We start from the raw sequence: 16,526 nt of genomic DNA, 5'->3' as shown, positions 1-16,526 counted from the left end.
ATAACACCCAAAATGTCCTTGATACAATTCAAAAGGAGTATATTCCTCATTCCAAACAACAACAAAAAAACAGGAAAAACCTCAACTAGGATAGGTAAGGACAATCAACAGATAACAACAGAGTTGACACAGATGTTAGAATTACCAGACAAGAATTTTAATTTTTTTTTGTTTCTTTTTGTTGTTGTTGTTGCTTTAGAGGGAGAGGCCAGGAGGGGCAGAGGGAAAGGGAGAGAGAGAATCTTAAGCAGTCTCCATGCCCAGTGGGGGCTCTATCTCACAACCCTGAGATCCTGACCCGAACAAAAACCAAGAGTTGGATGCTTAACCCACTGAGCTACCCAGGTGCCACACTATCCTCCAGACAAGAATTTAAACGAAGCTACTACTAACAATGCATGAACAACAAGGAATTATAAACACTCTTGAAATAATTTTAGATTCACATAGAATTAAAAATAGTATGAGTTCTTATGTATTCTTCATCCAGCTTTCCCCAATGATAAGAGTTGCAAAGTTCTTCTATTTTCCCTAAAGTAATTCAGAATCGACTCTAAGAAGCTCACTTTAAATACAAGGATACAGGGGAACCGGGGTGGCTCAGCTGGTTAAGCATCTGCTTTCAGCTCAGGTCATGATCCCAGAGTCCTGGGATTGAACTCCACTAAGTCTCCCTGCTCAGTGGGGAGTCTGCTTCTCCCTCTCCCGCTGCCTCTCTCTACTGCTTGTGCTCGCTCTCAAATAAAAAATAAAAATAAAAAACAAAATGAAGATACAAATAGATTAAAAAGTAAATGAATGGAAAAAGATATGCCATGAGAAAAATAACTGAGAAAGCTGGAGAGGCCAAATTAGTATCAGGCAAAATAAATTATGTAAGAATTATTTCTAGGATTAAATGAGGAAATTTCATAATGATATAAAAGTAGTATATCAGTAAGATATAGCCTTTATAGATGAATATGTACCTCATAACATAGACTCAAAATACATGAAGCAAAAACTAACAGAATTAAAAGGAAAAAGCAAATAAATCCGTAAGTCATAATGTAAGATTGTAACCTACTTTTCTCAGTAATTAATAGAATACATACATACACACCCAAAGCCCCCAGTATGAATACAGAAGATCTGAACAACACTATCAACCCTATAACTGTTGAAAAAACATGGAGAAGCTCCACTAAGAGCCTCTTTCAAGGAAGGACAATACAGTGTATGTAGTCAGTTTACTGCCTATCCACCCAAGGTCACATTCTTTGCTTCCAATTGATCTAGAAATTCAATGCAGTCTCAAGCAAAATCCCTACAGGCTTTTTTGGTAGAAACTGACCAGCTGATTTTAAAATTTATATGGAGTGCAGCCTGGTGGCTCAGCAGTTTAGCGCTGCCTTCAGCCCAGGGCCAGACCATGGAGACCCAGGATCAAGTCCCACATCAGGCTCCCTGCATGGAGTCTGCTTCTCCCTCTGCCTGTGTCTCTGCCTCTCTATCTCTCTGTGTCTCTCATGAATAAATAAATAGCATCATTTAAAAAAAAAAAAAGTTAAATGAGGTAAACTCCTAAGGGGCAGTTAGGTGGTTCAGTCAGTTAAGTGTCTGACTCTTGATTTCAGCTCTGGTCATGATTTCAGGGTCCTGAGACTGAGCCCCGCTTCAGGCTCTGAGCTCAGTGGGGAGTCTGCTTGAGATTCTCTCTCCGCTCCCTCCCCCAGCCCCGCTCGAGCATGTGCACGCGTGCTCTCTCTCAAATAAATAAATAAATCTTAAAAAAAAAAAAGGAAGTTAAACTCACTCCTGAAATTCCATACTTATATAAAGCTCTAGAAATTAAAACTGGCATTGACACAGAACAGGACAGACACATAGATCAATGCAACAGATTATAATCCAGAAGTAAATCCATTCATATTTAGTCAAATGACTTTAACAATGGTAACAAAAAGAAATAATCCTAGAACAAGATATCTGCATTCTTTCAAAATGAATCTCAACCCTCATCTATCTCACACTAAACATTTAACTAGAAATGGATCACAGAAAAAAAAAAAGAAATGGATCACAGACCTGTCATAAAAGCTAAAGGTATAAATATTCAAGAAGAAAACGGGAAAGAAATATAGCCACATAGGGATATGCGAAATTTTCCTTTTTTTTATTTTAAAGATTTATTTACTGGGAATTCTGGATTAAGTGGGTTAAGCCTCCAACTCTTGGTTTCAACTCAGGTCACAGGGTGAAGCACCATGTAGGGTTCCACACCCAGTGGGGAGTCTGCTTCTCTCCCTTTCCATCTCCCTTTGTCACTTGTGCTCTCTCTCTCTCTCTCTCAAATAAGTGATTTATTTATTTGAGAGAGAGAAGGGGGAAGAGGCAGAAGGAGATGGAGAGAAAGAATCTCAAGCAGACTCCCCACTGAATGCAGAGTCCAACATGCGGCTCAACCTCATAACCCTGAGATGATCTAAGTGGAAACCAAAAGTCAGAGGGTTAACTGAATGAACCACCCAGGTGAGATATGTAAAGATTTCTTAGATAAGATACAAAAAGTTCAAACCATAAAAGAAAAATATGGATAAACTGGGTATCATCAAAATTTATACTGTTCTTCCAAGATATTATAAAAATAATAAAGGGCAGGGATCCCTGGGTGGCGCAGCGGTTTGGCGCCTGCCTTTGGCCCAGGGCGCGATCCTGGAGACCCGGGATCGAATCCCACGTCGGGCTCCCGGTGCATGCAGCCTGCTTCTCCCTCTGCCTGTGTCTCTGCCTCTCTCTCTCTCTCTCTCTCTGTGACTATCATAAATAAATTTAAAAAAATTAAAAAAAATAATAATAAAGGGCAAACCACATCATGGGAGAAAATATTCTCAATACGTATATCTGACAATGGCTTTGTATCCAGAATATATAGAAAACTCTTACAACACAATAAATACAACCCATGAATAAAAGATCTGAATAGACATTTCACCAAAAAAGACAAATAAATGGCTAACAGGCACATGAAATGACATTAAACATCCTAGTCATTAGAGAAATACAAATTAAAACCACAATGAGATACCATTATATACCTATTAGAATGGCTAAAATGGTAAAAATTGATGCTACCAAGTGTAGGAGAGGATTTAGAGCAAACAGAGCTCTTAGCATTGCTAGTGGGAATATTAAATGATACAACCATTTTGAGTAACAGTTTGGTAGTTTATTTTAAAAAATAATAATAATCTTTTCATATATCTTAGAAATTCTCCTCTTAGGTATACATCCAAGAGATTTGAAAGCATTTATCCATAATTATTTATGGGAATTTTCTTTGTAACAGCCAGAAACTGGAAATAACCCAAATGTCTAGTAACAGGTAAATTACTAAACATACTGTGGTACACCCTTATGATAGAATACTACGTAGCAATAAAAAGAAATGCTGATGCATGGTAAAACACAATGAATATTAAAAAGAAACTGAGCAAAAAAACTGAGAAGCAAATTTATGTTTGACTGTGGCCAGGGGTTGAGGTTGGCGGTTGACAGCAAAGGGATAGCAAGGATTTTTGATGGTGATGGAAATATTCTGTATCTTGATACATAATGGTTATACAGGTATATTCTCTTAATGTAACTCATTGAGCTATACATTTAAAATGGGTACAGCAGGACATCTGGGTGGCTCAGTGGTTGAGCATCTGCCTTTGGCTAGGTCGTGATCCCGGAGTCCTGGGATCAAGTCCCACACTGGGCTCCCCACAGGGAGCCTGATTCTCCTTCTGCCTATGTCTCTGCCTGTGTCTCTCATGAATAAATAAATAAATTTAAAAAAAAAAAAAAGAAAGAAAGAAAGAAAATAGTGAACAGGTAAGTTAGATGACTTGTTCAAGGTCATTTAGCTACTAATTGGAAATATTAAGTTATACAATTAAATATCAGATTTATTAGCTTTCACTACACGCTACTGTAGAATTCCAAAGGACATCCTGGTGGCCTTTATCTCTGTATGGAAGGAGAGCAAGTTGCCAGCAATCTACATTTGACATAGGCACCTGATTCTCCTGGAAAATCTATACAAGGAAGTCTTTTGTTTTTTCTGTGCAACTAAGACCATAATGTACCTGTTATAACAGCAATGCTCTATTTTCTTTTCAAATGAAATCTTAAAGGTCAGATTCTAAACCAGAATATACCATTTTTAGTATTTTGCTTTTCCATTTCCAAGCATATACAACATTAATACATTCACCTTAATAATTTAGTTCTTAATGATTAATACAGTTAACCGTCTCTTACAAGGTATTTTTTTTAATTTTTATTTATTTATGATAGTCACACAGAGAGAGAGAGAGGCAGAGACAAAGGCAGAGGGAGAAGCAGGCTCCATGCACCGGGAGCCCAACGTGGGATTCGATCCTGGGTCTCCAGGATCGCGCCCTGGGCCAAAGGCAGGCGCCAAACCGCTGCGCCACCCAGGGATCCCTCTTACAAGGTATTTTTTAAAGTATGTGAGATAATAGAAAAAATATATATTGGTCTATGCCCCTACCTCCTGACACAGGGATCCTGAAACCCTTGTAAATTCCTAAGTGACAAAAGAACTAGGAACATATTTTATTCTAATACTTGGTCTTGGGAACCCCGGGTGGCGCAGCGGTTTAGCGCCTGCCTTTGGCCCAGGGCGCGATCCTGGAGACCCGGGATCAAATCCCACGTTGGGCTCCCGATGCATGGTGCCTGCTTCTCCCTCTGCCTATGTCTCTGCCTCTCTCTCTCTCTGTGACTATCATAAATAAATAAAAATAAAAAAAAATAATACTTGGTCTTTGGCCCAGTATTTTTTGATTCTAATATTTGGTCTTTGGTCCTGACACGGGGCTCCTGATACCCTTGTAATTTTCTGGGTGATCAACTGATCATGCCTACATGATGCGAACTCCATAAAAACTCCACTTGTATGAGGTTCAGAGAGCTTTCAGGGTAGGAAGGTATACACACGGGCAGCCCGAATGGCGCAGCGGTTTAGCGCGCTGCCTTCAGCCCAGGGCCTGATCCTGGAGACCCCGGATCGAGTCCCACATCGGGCTCCCTGCATGGAGCCTGCTTCTCCCTCTGCTTCTCCCTCTGCTTGTGTCTCTGCCTCTTTCTCTGCATCTCTCTGTGTCTCTCATGGACAAATAAATAAAATCTTAAAAAAAAAAGAAGAAGAAGAAGCTATACACACTACAAGGATGACAGTACAATGCAGATAAAACTAAATATTTTCACTTAATACAGACCATAAATTCACAGCAAATCATAAATATGAAATCTACCAAAACAAAGATCATAATCTACTTCTATAATTTGTAAGATTAATATTGTTTCATTTTAAAGTGTACAATATTTTCTACCATTGAACACACAAACTCTAAACAACCTCATGTTTAAGATTTAATTTTAGTCCTCCCTAAATTTTCTTCTGTTGCCACCTAATTCCCCCTCTTTTTTTAATCCTTTCAAGTATTGCTAATCCTCCAGTTTCCATATTATTCTTTATTTCATTAAAATTTCCTATCTAAGAAACTTGTAAACCAATGATCAACAAGATAGGACGCCTGAGTGGCTCAGCGGTTGAGCAGGGCCTGCCTTCATGCCCAGGGTGTGATCCTGGAGTCCCGGGATTGAGTCCCACATTGGGCTCCCTACATGGAGTTTGCTTCTCTCTCTGCCTACGTCTCTGCCTCTCTCTCTCTGTGTCTCTCATGAATAAATAAAATCTTAAAGAAAAAAAAGAATTAAAAAACCAATGATCAACAAGAAACTGTGCTAAGTTCTCTCACAAATGTAGCTTTTTTGATTTACTATCAAAGCCTTACAAACCAGTCAACAAATTACTGTCCACGTTTTTCTTAGGTCCCTGGTTAGTAAGCTCCCTGAACTCACTTTGGGTTCAGTGAGGCTCTCAGATTTATAGCAGGATCAGAAGAACAAGGATGCTTAGATGTTCCACTTTCATCTTAATAGCTAAAGCCTGAAAAATGCACTCTTCTTGATTAGTTATCAGAACGAAATTTTGTTCTGTTCTTTAAAAATAGCATTTATTGGGGCAGCCCAGGTGGCTCAGCAGTTTAGCGCCGCCTTCAGCCCAGGGCCTGATCCTGAGGATCCGGGATCGAGTCCCACGCCTGTGTCTCTGCCTCTCTCTCTCTCTCTCTCTCTGTGTCTCTCATGAATAAATAAATAAAATCTTTAATAAATAAATAAATATAGCATTTATTACTTTATTTTAAAAAGCAGTATATTCTTGGAAAAATGTAGAAACTTATTTTAATTAGTAAAAATTTGAACCATAATCAATTGTACAAAGACATCTAATGATATTTTGGTATATATTTCATCAATAATTTTTATTTCATTTTTTTTGGAAATCCCTAAACCCAGGACTCTAGTAGCAAAGCCATAATAAATTACCTAGAGCATTTCATATTTCTACTTAAAAGTTTTCAAAATTTTTTTGGGTTTCCTAGTAACATGGAAAATAAAGTCTTGTAATTACAAAGTTCCACCTTTTCCTAAAAGATAGATCTTTCTTGAGGGGGAAAAAATAGAATTTTAAAATTCAATGAAGTATGAAGAACATAGTAAATATCCATAATTCCAACACCCAGAACTGATGTCTCAATTTTGTCACATTTGTTTATCTTTCTTTTTGTAAAGGAATAAAACATTACAACTAAAGGCAAAGTCCCCTTTAAGCCACAACTCTAAGTCCTATTCCTTTTTCCCTCCTAGTAGGAACCTATTATGAGTTTAGAGTATGTATTTCTAGTCTACTATTGAAAAATGCTGATACATATATAGATATAATTGTAAGTCATAATTACATTAATATACATATATATACATATATACACATGGCATCAAACTATATATATATAGATTATTCAGCATTTTTCTTACTCTATTCAGCACTGTTTTGCTATGTGCTATACAGACTAGCTCATTGCTTTTAACAATTCTAATATTCCATCAGAGTAGACCTTTTATTTACCCATTATAAATATTCAGCATCCTTTTCCTTTTAAAATTTTAAATTTAAAAATGTAAAAATTTCCTTAAAATCTTTCAACAAGTAGCTCCTAAACATTATGTAAGGCACAAGAATCTTAAGCTATTTTTCTAAAATTTAATTCTTTAAGATTTCTCAAGTCTCTTCCAGTTCTAACACACACCCACATGATTCTATTAATCTAATTTCAATTGTTTCATCCAAAACTTTTGCCTGAATTTTTAAATCATAGACTGAACATATATATAATATATAGCATATATAACAATGAACTATTGGCTGAGTGAAGTAAGTCAGTCGGAGAAGGACAGACACTATATGTTCTCATTCATTTGGGGACTATAAATAATAGTGAAAGGGAATATAAGGGAAGGGAGAAGAAATGTGTGGGAAATATCAGAAAGGGAGACAGAACATAAAGACTGCTAACTCTGGGAAACGAACTAGGGGTGGTGGAAGGGGAGGAGGGTGGAGGGTGGGAGTGAATGGGTGACGGGCACTGGGGGTTATTCTGTATGTTGGTAAATTGAACACCAATAAAAAATAAATTAAAAAAAACAATGAACTATTGTACAATTAATGGTATTTAATTATTGCATTATAATAATTTATAAACATAACCTTTTGTATGTGTGATTTGATATAGCAATCACACTGCTAGTACTTCTAAAAGTACATAAGGAATATTTCAGGGCTTAGTCACTCTAATAGATCTGGCATTTGCTTTCTTTTTTTTTTTTTTTTTTAAGATTTTATTTATTTACTCCTGAGACACAGAGAGAGAGGCAGAGACATAGGCAGAGGGAGAAGCAGGCTCTATGCAGGGAGCCCAATGTGGGACTTGATCCCAGGACTCCAGGATCATGCCCTGAGCCAAAGGCAGATGCTCAACTGCTGAGCCACCCAGGGATCCCTTGCATTTGCTTTCTAATCATTATTTTTCCTCTGAATTGTTAGATAAGTTTGGTATTTATAAAGTTATTTTATTTATTTATTTATTCGTTTATTTGTTGTTTTATTATTTTTAAATCTCATCTCAATTCTTGGGGGAAAATGTACAACAAAACTTCATTCATTGGGATCTGATGAGTTTGGATGACAGCTTGATTAGAATTTATTTTTACATTTTGCACAAAAAAATATTAGTAATCCTCTTTAGAGTCCAAAGAGAGTCTAGTAATTATTTAGTAATCTTAAGAACAAAAAGGTTTTACAGGTGCCTGGGTGGCTCAGTCAGTTAAGCCGCTGACTTTAGATCTCAGCTCAAGTCTGGATCTCAGAGTCTTGAGTTCAAGGCCAATATTGGGTTTCATGCTGGGCATGGAACTTACTTAAAAAAAAAAAAAGGTTTTGCAAACACACTAGAAAGTACAAAATAAGTACATTTTATATGCTAATTAGATGTCCTTCGTTTTCTTTAAAAAGTAGCTTCCAAAGATATTTGCATTACAATGTTAATTCTGAGTTACTTTAAAGGCTTAAAATGTTTTAAAAATAAAGATTACATGAATTATATATGATTAATGTACACTACGCTACCACCTCTACCTCCACATTAATCAGGATTAGTGAGAAATGAGTTTATATACCATCATTAATTGCATTAGATATGCATTAACTAAATTTTGAAATATTCAAAACATTATATACTAATAATTTTTACTCATCTTTTCAGACACAGATAGGTCCTTGTAGGTAAATCTGAAAATCAGTCTAGCTATACACTTATTCCAATAGCTTATCAATGTATATGCATATAATTTTTAGGACTGTATATGAAGCCCACTATTTCTGCTGAAACAAGAATATCTGCATTTTGCTGATATGTCTCCAGCTACTAAAAGTCCTAAAAGACCAAAAGTTTTGTCAATGTTTTTAAATTGTAATAAAATTTACATAGATTTTTAAAGACTATTACATACCTAAGAAATTCTGCATATCAATTTGCTTCAATTGTAAAAACAAAAGGCTAAATTTCTTAACTTATGGTTTTTAGAGTAAGCTATATTTACATTTTCTAAACACTAGTTCTGAACTATACTCAAGTACATAGTATAATAATCTACTAGAGGTTAATGATTTAATAGAGTACATATGAAAACACAAATTATAAAGTGCTAGGTAAATAAAAGTTCACACTATATGCTAGTCAGAAAGTTATTGGTAAACATAGATCTTTTAAGATTTTCCCAAATGAACAGAAAAAGCAAATAAATACATACAAAAATACTGACCTCAGTTGCAATTTTTTGTCCATTTTCTTCCATGATGCCAAACTTTAAAGCTGCAACCTATAACTAAATGCTAAATAATGACAAAATTAATCACACTGCCTTTACTTCTGACCACTGATATTTATATATTCCTTTCAAACTACCTCAAAATTAGCCACAGCATTTCCTAAAAGTAGCAACAATATGTCATACTTGAAATCCATAATAATCCTATGGAAAATTCAAAAAATTTTACTTTTTGTAAGTGAAAGAAAAATGAGTTAAAGATAATTTATCCGATTGGTATAATCAATTTTGTTTCTATGATAGAAATCATAACTTCCACTAAATTAGTTCACTTTTAAGTGTTGAAGAAAAAGCACAATCCTGCTCAGTAAAACTTAAGAATCAACTCTTTACTATCCAAGGTTCCTATTACATTCTAAGTAAAACAACTTTTCATTGTTTCTCCTTTCCTTTCTTCCTCAATGTGTCAGGTGTCTGTTTACATAAGGCAAATATCACCAGTATGTAAATTACACCACTGTCAATTTTTAACTTGCTCTTTCACTACTGCAGCATTTCCATTCTTACACGGAGTAAAATCCATAATACTCAAATATTTCTTCAACTATACAAATACAAAACCTATTTGCATTATAATTTTTAGATTAAAAATTGTTCAGTATTATAGTAGTTTTTATATAATGTCAGTAATTTAGAAAACATAATGATCTAATTAGTATAGCTCTAAGATCCCCTTTGAATGTGTGGTGCCTCAATTTCCCATTCCTCATCTCTGTGCTAAACTGCTCTAACACTTTCTGCTATAGCCATTTCCTCCACTTAAAGCTAGACAGAAGTTAAAGATATTCTATTTTTTAAAGATTTATTTATTTATTTGTTTGTTTGTTTATTTATTTATTTAAGATAGACAGAGAGAGAGAGGGGCAGAGACACAGGAGGAAGGAGAAGCAGGCTCCATGCCTGGAGCCCGACGTGGGACTCGATCCTGGGACTCCAGGATCGCGCCCCGGGCCAAAGGCAGGCGCCAAACCGCTGAGCCACCCAGGGATCCCCCTATTTTTTTTTTTAAGATTTTATTTATTTATTCACGAGAGACACAGAGAGAGATAGAAGCAGAGACACAGGTAGAGGGAGAAGCAGGCTCCACGCAGGGAGCCTGACGCGGGACCCGATCCTGGGTCTCCAGGATCACACCCTGGGCTGAAGGCGGCGCTAAACCACTGAGCTACCAGGGCTGCCCCGCCCCCCTTTTAAGATATTCTATTAAAAGAAAAAAAGAAAACCAAAGTTATTTTTAAAACAACAGAGACTAGTATAAATGCCAGGTAAGGTCCACAGGCACTAACCATTAATGAATATTCAATACCAAGGAGATTGGGGGCAGAAGTGAAAAATAAAGGTACCATATAACTCTGTAACTTGCCACTAATATTTAATACATACAATACTCAGGCATTGTGATGAGAACTGGGTACACAATGTTGCACAAGACAAATACAGTCTGTTTCTTCATGAAGTTTATCCTCTAGCTTGGAAGACACCTTATTCAAATAACTCAAGAAAGAGTCTAAGTATGTAAACTGCTATGACTTAGGGTACAAGAGAAAAATATCATAGGAAAATGATGATACCTATGTCAACTTAGTTAAACTCAAATATATTTCCCAAAGTCCCTTAATCTGTATGGTGCTAGGTTAAAATTGCCTAAATACAAAGTCTGCATAAAACTTGAAAGACACAAGAGCCATCACTTTCAGAAAATACTCAGGGTTAAATGTGGTAAAACAGAAACAGAGAAATAGGTTCCAGTTATCCTCAATCTTCCCTGCTCTAGGTCAGCTCTTCCTCACAACTGCTGATCCTTCTGCACAAAAACAGGCTTATGCTCTCCACCAGACTATCTATCTATCTATCTATCTATCTATCTATCTATCTATCTATCTATTTAGAGTTCAATTTGCCAACACATAGTATAACACCCAGTGCTTATCCCAAGTGCCCCCTTCAGTGCCTGTCAACCAGTCACCCCAACCCCCCGCCCACCTCCCCTCCCACCACCCCTTGTTCATTTCCCAGAGTTAGGAGTCTCTCATGTTCCATCACCCTCTCTGATACCTCCCACTCATTTTCTCTTCTTTCCCCTTTAATCTCTTTCACTATTTTTTATATTCCCCAAATGAATGAAACCATAGAATGTTTGTCCTTCTCCGATTGACTTACTTCACTCAGCATAATACCCTCCAGTTCCATCCATGTCAAAGCAAATGGTGGGTATTTGACATTTCTAATGGCTGAGGAATATTCCACTGTATACATAGACCACATCTTTATCTGTTCATCTTTCATTGGACACCAAGGCTCCTTCCACAGTTTGGCTACTGTGGACATTGCTGCTATAAACATTGGGGTGGTGTCTCGGTGTTTCACTGCATCTGTATCTTTGGGGTAAATCCCCAGCAGTGCAATTGCTGGGTCGTAGGGCAGATCTATTTTTAACTCTTTAAGGAACCTCTTCACAGTTTTCCAGAGTGGCTGCACCAGTTCACATTCCCACCAACAGTGCAAGTAGGTTCCCCTTTCTCCACATCCTCTCCAACATTTGTTGTTTCCTGCCTTGTTAATTTTCCCCATTCTCACTGGTGTGAGGTGGGATCTCATTGCGGTTTTGATTTGTATTTCCCTGATGGCAAGTGATGCGGAGCATTTTCTCATGTGCTTGTTGGCCATGTCTATGTCTTCCTCTGTGAGATTTCTGCTCATGTCTTTTGCCCATTTCACAATTGGATTGTTTGTTTCTTTGCTGTTGAGTTTAAGAAGTTCTTTATAGATCTTGGATACTAGCCCTTTATCTGATAGGTCATTTGCAAATATCTTCTCCCATTCTGTAGGTTGTCTTTTAGTTTTGTTGACTGTTTCTTTTGCTGTGCAGAAGCTTAAGCTTTTTATCTTGATTAAGTCCCAATAGTTCATTTTTGCTTTTGTTTCCCTTGCCTTCATAGATGTATCTTGCAAGAAGTTGCTGTGACCAAGTTCAAAAAGGGTGTTGCCTGTGTTCTCTAGGATTTTGATGGATTCCTGTCTCACATTTAGATCGTTCATCCATTTTGAGTTTATCTTTGTGTATGGTGTAAGAGAATGGTCCAGTTTCATTCTTCTGCACGTGGCTGTCCAATTTTCCCAGCACTATTTATTGAAGAAACTGTCCTTTTTCCATTGGATAGTCTTTCTTGCTTTGTCGAATATTAGTTGACCATAGAGGGGCCATTTCTGGGTTCTCTTTTCTGTTCCACTGATTTATGTGTCTGTTTTTGTGCCAGTACCACACTGTCTTGCTGATCACAGTTTTGTGGTACAACTTGAAATCCGGCATTGTGATGCCCCCGGCTCTGGTTTTCTTTTTCAATATTCCCCTGGCTATTTGGGGTCTTTTCTGATTCCACACAAATCTTAAAATTATTTGTTGCAACTCCCTGAAGAAAGTCCATGGTATTTTGATAGGGATTGCATTGAAGATGTAAATTGCCCTGGGCAGCACTGACATTTTCACAATATTAATTCTTCCAATCCATGAGCATGGAATATTTTTCCATGTCTTTGTGTCTTCTTCAATTTCTTTCAGAAGTGTTCTGTAGTTTTTAGGGTATAGATCCATTACCTCTTTGGTTAGGTTTATTCCTAGGTATCTTATGCTTTTGGGTGTAATTATAAATGGGACTGATTCCTTAATTTCTCTTTCTTCAGTCTCATTGTTAGTGTATAGAAATGCCACTGATTTCTGGGCATTGGTTTTGTATCCTGCCACATTGCCGAACTGCTGTATGAGTTCTAGCAATCTTGGGGTCTCCACCAGACTCTTGACTGTGGACAGAGAAAGACTGCTACACAGGGAGGACAGCTTTCTATATACCTTTCCATCAGCTCGATTACATGGTCCAGTTCTGGCTATAGGATATGCCTTGTTTCCTAGATTCCTTTCAAAGCTCTGACCTTTGTACCCACACTAGACATTCAGGAGGGCTGCTTAGTGACTTTTCAGGAATCCTTCAATACCCTTTGCTTCCCCCCAACACTCTCTTTTCAGATCTTTACTTACCCTACTTTCCCCATAATTGTGAAAGGTCTTATTCCTATCATAAATCCCTTATTGTATAATAGTGAAAGGTTCTCTTTCTCTACTGAACCTTGACTGATAATAGTTTTTGGTACCAAATGTGGTTCGTGTAACAGAACCACTGAGAATAATCTGTAAGCAGCTTCCTGATCCGACTCGATTTAAGGCCATTAATGACCCTATTACCAGTGGTGAAAGAGATACTAGTAGTTCACCATGCTAAGACAAAAAAATCACTTAAACTACTGCCTGTAAATATCTATACTCAACATAAGGGTTTGAGTGATCAAGTAGTTGTTGCCACAAACATTTTACTGCAAATTGGCATATAGTGTTGTTCACTTATTGCTTCTACAATAACTAGAAAACTTAAAGAATGAAAATAATAAACTGGAGACCCTATATTCACAGCCCATAGTCCAGGTAAGGTACAGAAAGCTTCTATGACACCCCTAAAACAACTTATCTCTTTTAACTACAGTCAATATTTCTGAAAAACAAATCCAAAGTCTGATCCTGTCATGGGCTTCAAATAAAAAGCAAATTGAGGGGCACCTGGGTGACTCAGTTGGTTAAGTGTCTGCCTTTGGCTCAAGTCATGATCCCAGAATCCTGGGATTTAGCCCCATATCAGGCTCCCTACTAAGCAGGGAGTCTTGCTTCTCCTTCCGCCTCTCCTCCTGCTCAAACTCTCTCTCAAATAAATGAATGAAATCTTAAAAAAAAAAAAAAAAAAAGGCAAATTGAGTTTATAATTTCATAGGGTCCTGGGATCCTATACTCTACATATTCTTAGAATCTCTATATCATAGTGCACATTCATGAAAATATGCCTGAGGATTGTAGTAGGCTGAATAATGGCCCCCAAAGATATAGGTCCTAATCCCTAGAACCTGTAAATGCTACCTTATTTGGAAAAGGGGATTTTACAAATGAAATTAAGGATCTTGAGATGGGAAGATTATCCTGTATTAGTGAATGAGCCCAAAATGCCAACAGAAATGTCCTTAGACAGAAAAAAAACACAAATACTCGAGAAGGCAGTGTGAAGATAGATTCAGAGAGAGATTTGAAGATGATGGCTTTGCAGACTAGTGATTTGGCCACAAACCAAAGATTTGCAACCACCGAGATGGAGGACAAAGGAATGGATTTTTCCTTAGTGCCTCCAGTGGGAGCGTAGGTAGCCCTGTTGACACTGATGATCAGCCTAGTGATGATTGATTTTGGATCTGGTCTCCAAAACTCTGGGAGAATCTATTTTTTAAAAATTTCAGCAACCAATCTGGGATAATTTGTTACAGTAGCCACAGGATATCGATATTTTTTAAATTTTAACAATTTTAATTAAAATTTAATTTAATGGTCTCCATTCTATGTCTACTTAGGCAGAAAACATTTAAAATGTTTAGGAGGAAAACTGGTTAAAATGAAGTTTTCAGTACTCAAAAGAATCAATCAGTTACCAAGAAAGCTGGCTTATGCTGAAGAGTGCATACAACAGTTCCCCTCAGATAGTTTGTGCTTAATAAATATATATTTTTAAGATTTTACTTATTTATTCATGAGAGACACAGAGAGAGGCAGAGACACAGGCAGAGGGAGAAGCAGGCTCCTCGCAGGGAGCCCGATGTGTGATTCGATCCCGGAACCCCAGGATAACCTGAGCCAAAGGCAGATGCTCAACCGCTAAGCCACCCAGGTGTCCCAATAAATATTATTTAAAATAAATGCCAGACTCAGGAAAAAATCAAGGATACCAAATAAATGAGATATTGCTCTAATGACATTCTGTTATGGAAAATTTGAAGCCCATCCGCTTTGTTCACAAAACTAAATGGTTAGTAATAACACTTCCATAGGGAAGATAAGTGATGACGTTTTAAAATATGAGGTCCGGAGCCGATGACCAAGAAAGAATTCTTGAGATGTCTCTGGTACAAAATGGTGGTTTTTTTTTTTTTTTTCATTTTTTTATTTATTTATGATAGTCATAGAGAGAGAGAGAGAGAGAGACAGAGACACAGGCAGAGGGAGAAAGAAGCAGGCTCCATGCACTGGGAGCCCGATGTGGGATTCGATCCCGGGTCTCCAGGATCGCGCCCTGGGCCAAAGGCAGGCGCCAAACCGCTGTGCCACCCAGGGATCCCCCCAAATGGTGGTTTTATTAAAGCACAGGGAAAGGGCAGGAATTGCTGCTGCCCCAGGCCTGTGAGTAGCTGATTATATACCCAGAAATTGGGAGAGGTAAACAAAAAGGAGATTCCAAAAGGATTTTTAAAAATTTTTTCAGCTGTGCTTTGTTCTCAGCTAAGCCCTGCTACCTCATCATAAGGACCTGTTACAAAGTAATTCTACTAATGCTTATTTTAGAAAATATTAATTTCTTTACTATTTTAAAGGACATGAAAGGCAAAAACTACAGATCGTCACTATTTTTATTCATGTCTTTGTTTTTATAACCTAAAATATTACTAGCAGTAATTAGACAGTTTATAATCTAGAAAACAATTCCCAATTTAAAATTTTCTCTTTGCACTAGACTATTCTCAAATTGACTCCTTTAAACATGATTTATTTCCCATTTTGAGGTATACTATGTGTATCAAAACATGCCATCTAAAATATACCTATCTAGGGATCCCTGGGTGGCGCAGTGGTTTGGCGCCTGCCTTTGGCCCAGGGCATGATCCTGGAGGCCCGGGATCGAATCCCATGTCAGGCTCCCGGTGCATGGAGCCTGCTTCTCCCTCTGCCTGTATCTCTGCCACCCCCCGCCCCCCCGTGTGACAATCATAAATAAATAAAAATTTTAAAAAAATAATAAATAAAATAAAATAAAATATACCTATCTATATGCAGAAAGTCAAACATAATATATTCATTCTATAAGATAGTATTGTTCCCGAAGCACTAGCATTAATAAGAAGGTTCCAGCATTTTTCAAATGTTTAAGTATTAAAATGTACAAGGATAATTAAGAATAATGTTTAGCTATTTATTTAATTCAGGCTGAGGATAAACTGAAAGATCAGGGGCCTTAAGATATTTTTCTTTGTAGCACTCACAAATGGTAAAACTTTTGGAAAAATGTGTCTAAAATTATTTACCTGAAACTTGATAGAACATATAA

The 16,526-nt window shown here is 37.2% G+C and overlaps 1 protein-coding gene across 8 annotated transcripts in view; it reads right to left on the bottom strand.

The window, feature by feature from the left end:
- SLC35A3 (solute carrier family 35 member A3) overlaps positions 1–16,526 on the bottom strand; it is a 54,835-nt gene that overhangs the window by 26,878 nt on the left and 11,431 nt on the right. The window contains exon 1 of one of the 8 annotated variants that reach the window (XM_077905586.1): positions 9,277–9,345. The exons of 4 other annotated variants lie outside the window; for them this stretch is intronic. In XM_077905586.1, the coding sequence (XP_077761712.1) occupies positions 9,277–9,309 (33 nt within the window). In that variant the 5' untranslated portion in view covers positions 9,310–9,345. Of the gene's footprint in view, positions 1–9,276; positions 9,346–16,526 lie in introns of those variants that run through there. 3 more of the 8 variants (XM_077905587.1, XM_077905580.1, XM_077905585.1) reach the window with 3 other exon arrangements.

This window comes from Canis aureus, chromosome 8 (assembly GCF_053574225.1).
Source record: "Canis aureus isolate CA01 chromosome 8, VMU_Caureus_v.1.0, whole genome shotgun sequence".
In the NCBI taxonomy this organism is placed as follows: domain Eukaryota; kingdom Metazoa; phylum Chordata; class Mammalia; order Carnivora; family Canidae; genus Canis; species Canis aureus.
Note: the sequence above shows the minus strand (reverse complement) of the source record. Positions and strands in the feature narration are given on the sequence as shown.